The sequence below is a fragment of the Oratosquilla oratoria genome, chromosome 19 (genome assembly GCF_046742065.1).
Source record: "Oratosquilla oratoria isolate Oo_2021 chromosome 19, ASM4674206v1, whole genome shotgun sequence".
NCBI classification, from domain to species: domain Eukaryota; kingdom Metazoa; phylum Arthropoda; class Malacostraca; order Stomatopoda; family Squillidae; genus Oratosquilla; species Oratosquilla oratoria.
The window spans coordinates 57904430-57906929 of record NC_134795.1 but is presented as its reverse complement, the minus strand read 5'-3'; the positions used below and the strand labels follow the sequence as shown (position 1 = coordinate 57906929).

The window sequence follows — 2500 nt, the reverse complement described above, 5'->3', positions numbered from 1 at the left end:
ATGAAATTATGCGAACCGGTGACGACTCGTACTCAACTCACGACTTCTCGTATTCTGTGACATGACAATGTCATACACGGTCAGTTCATGGAGGTAAGTGTGGTTAGATTATCACATTACAAATCTATGGAAGACAATTTCCTTTTATTATCATTATTATTATTATTATTATTATTATTATTATTATTATTATTATTATTATTATTATTATTATTATTATTATTATTATTACTATTATTATTATTATTATTATTATTATTATTATTATTATCAATTATTATTATTATCATTATTATTATTATCATTATTATTATTATATATTTTTATTTATTTAAGGTGTATATGTGTGTATGTGTGAGTTTGTATTTACCAAACTGTAACATGGAGAACAAGAGTTATACTCGTAGAGCCACGTCTCTGTGTGTTCGTGCATGCGTGTGTCTGTGTTCCTTAAAGCTGATGTCTTACAAAGGACCTAGACCACAGCGCTTACGCCAAGATCAAACTCTATTTTCTATCGTAGATCATCGGGTAGGCTATCCTGTTTACATTCTCATTACACAACCTAAACTACAGTGTAGTATCTGGGAATAAAGTCTCCACTATAATGCTTGAGTTAACTCTAGAGTAAGCGGGGTATTTGGACAATGTTAGTCTGTGTACTTGAGAACCTCATCCTGACTTTGGTTTGTAGTATTTTGACGCTTGTCCATAAGAAATGAAAGTTCTTGGGGGAAAATGAGAATCGAATTCAAATGTAATGAACAAGAAAGGGATATGTATAACGAATGAAAAAGTGTCCGTATAAAAATCGTTAGAATATTTCCTCTTACTGAAATGGTATGTATATAAAACAAATCAAAGGACATTTTTATGGCCACTTTTGTAAACAACGTGTAAAATGCAAAAATGTTCATAACAACCTTTCCACTGACAATATCTTCTGTATCAAGACATTTGATTGGCCAACGAAAGGGCTCAAGAAAAACCAATCCACCAATACCAACAGAATAAAGACCACCGCTCCTCCCTTTTCCTGACGTAATAGTAAAACCATGTTCCTATTGGTCAAAAGACCTTGCGCGCAGCAACCGCCACCCAACCAGATGCCTCGATACAAAATAACATCACGTCCACGCAAAATTTAAACGACCAGGGAATTACAACAGCTCAAGGAATTTAGATAATGCTTGGAGAAGACTGGCGTGCCACTAGATGTATTTGACGGTGCAAACGGCACGCTGGGTGTCGAGAGCCTTGGCAAACGGCTGCGTACCGTCGGGGGCTGTCCAGAGGTTCACCTGGTAGTCAGCCAATACTGTGTAATGCAGAAGATCGTCACACACATGCTGTCGTGGAAGAGAATGGAGACAGTCAAATTTGTTAATCTATTCTTTCTTTATTTTCTATTTATTCATTTATCTATTTACTTTTTTAGATTAACTATTTTATCTACTAAATATTCTTTCATTCATTTAATGTTCATTTGTTTATTCATCGATTGATTTATTTGTTATCTATTATCTATTGATGTAATTATCTAATCTTATTATTTATTCATTTCTTTATATTTCTCTAAATTTATTCATTTTATTTCCAGATGTTGGTCTGTGTACTTGCGTAAGGATTAGAGCCATGGATCACGGGTCAAGCCCATCATCCACGATCATAGTCCTCAAAGGTAAAACGTGAATTATTTACAAATACTGTATGATTACTAAAATCTGTATTATACTGACGAACTCGCAGTAATGGATTTAAATTGGACAAATTTAGGTTTAAGAAGGAAAAAGGCAAGAATTGGTTTACTATTAGAGTGATTAACGAATGGAATAGTCTTAGTAACCATCTATAGTAGATGCAACGAAAAGTGGCCGCTAAGGCGGGGTTAGGTAATTTCCTGGTGTTGCCATATCTCCACAGATAACACGCCCCGCGCGGCTCGCCCACCCACCCGTCCGCTCTCTCTCTCTCTCTCTCTCTCTCTCTCTCTATATATATATATATATATATATATATATATATATATATATATATATATATACCTATAATGTATTTATCCATGGCGAGAACGTGCGTGTGGATGCAATACTTTCTGAATACAGTGTGGGGGCGTGGCCAGAGAAGGGATGGAGTGGCAACGTCGCTCTCTCCCGTTCATATGCCATGTCCACGACTCGAGGAAACGAAACCTTTCTATAGAAAACATTGCTTTGATTTTTACCCCAGTGGTGGTGTGTGACAAAAAAATATAACATGATTATATGTGGCAACATTATAAGATTATAAAATAAATTTTAAAATAAAATAAAATTATAAAATAATTATATGTGGCAACACAGGGGGAATTCCCGTGCTCCGCCCCAACGGCCAGTTTTCGATGCAGCGAGTATAGTAGTGAGCGCTGAATCAATTGTTTGCTTTAAGAGAAGATTAGATAAATTTATGGATAGCGATGACAGGTGGTATGGGAGATGGAACTGCCTAGTGTAGGCCTTAG

General features: G+C 35.6%; 1 protein-coding gene across 1 annotated transcript in view; it reads right to left on the bottom strand.

Annotated features, from left to right (window-relative positions):
- The window catches only part of LOC143035924 (beta-alanyl-bioamine nonribosomal peptide synthetase ebony-like), a 16130-nt gene that overhangs the window by 2351 nt on the left and 11279 nt on the right, over positions 1-2500 (bottom strand). Inside the window, exon 6 of the mRNA XM_076203139.1 lies at positions 1-1349. This exon is cut by the window's left edge and continues 2351 nt beyond it. Within this exon, the coding sequence (XP_076059254.1) occupies positions 1212-1349 (138 nt within the window). The 3' untranslated portion in view covers positions 1-1211. The remainder of the gene's footprint in view (positions 1350-2500) is intronic.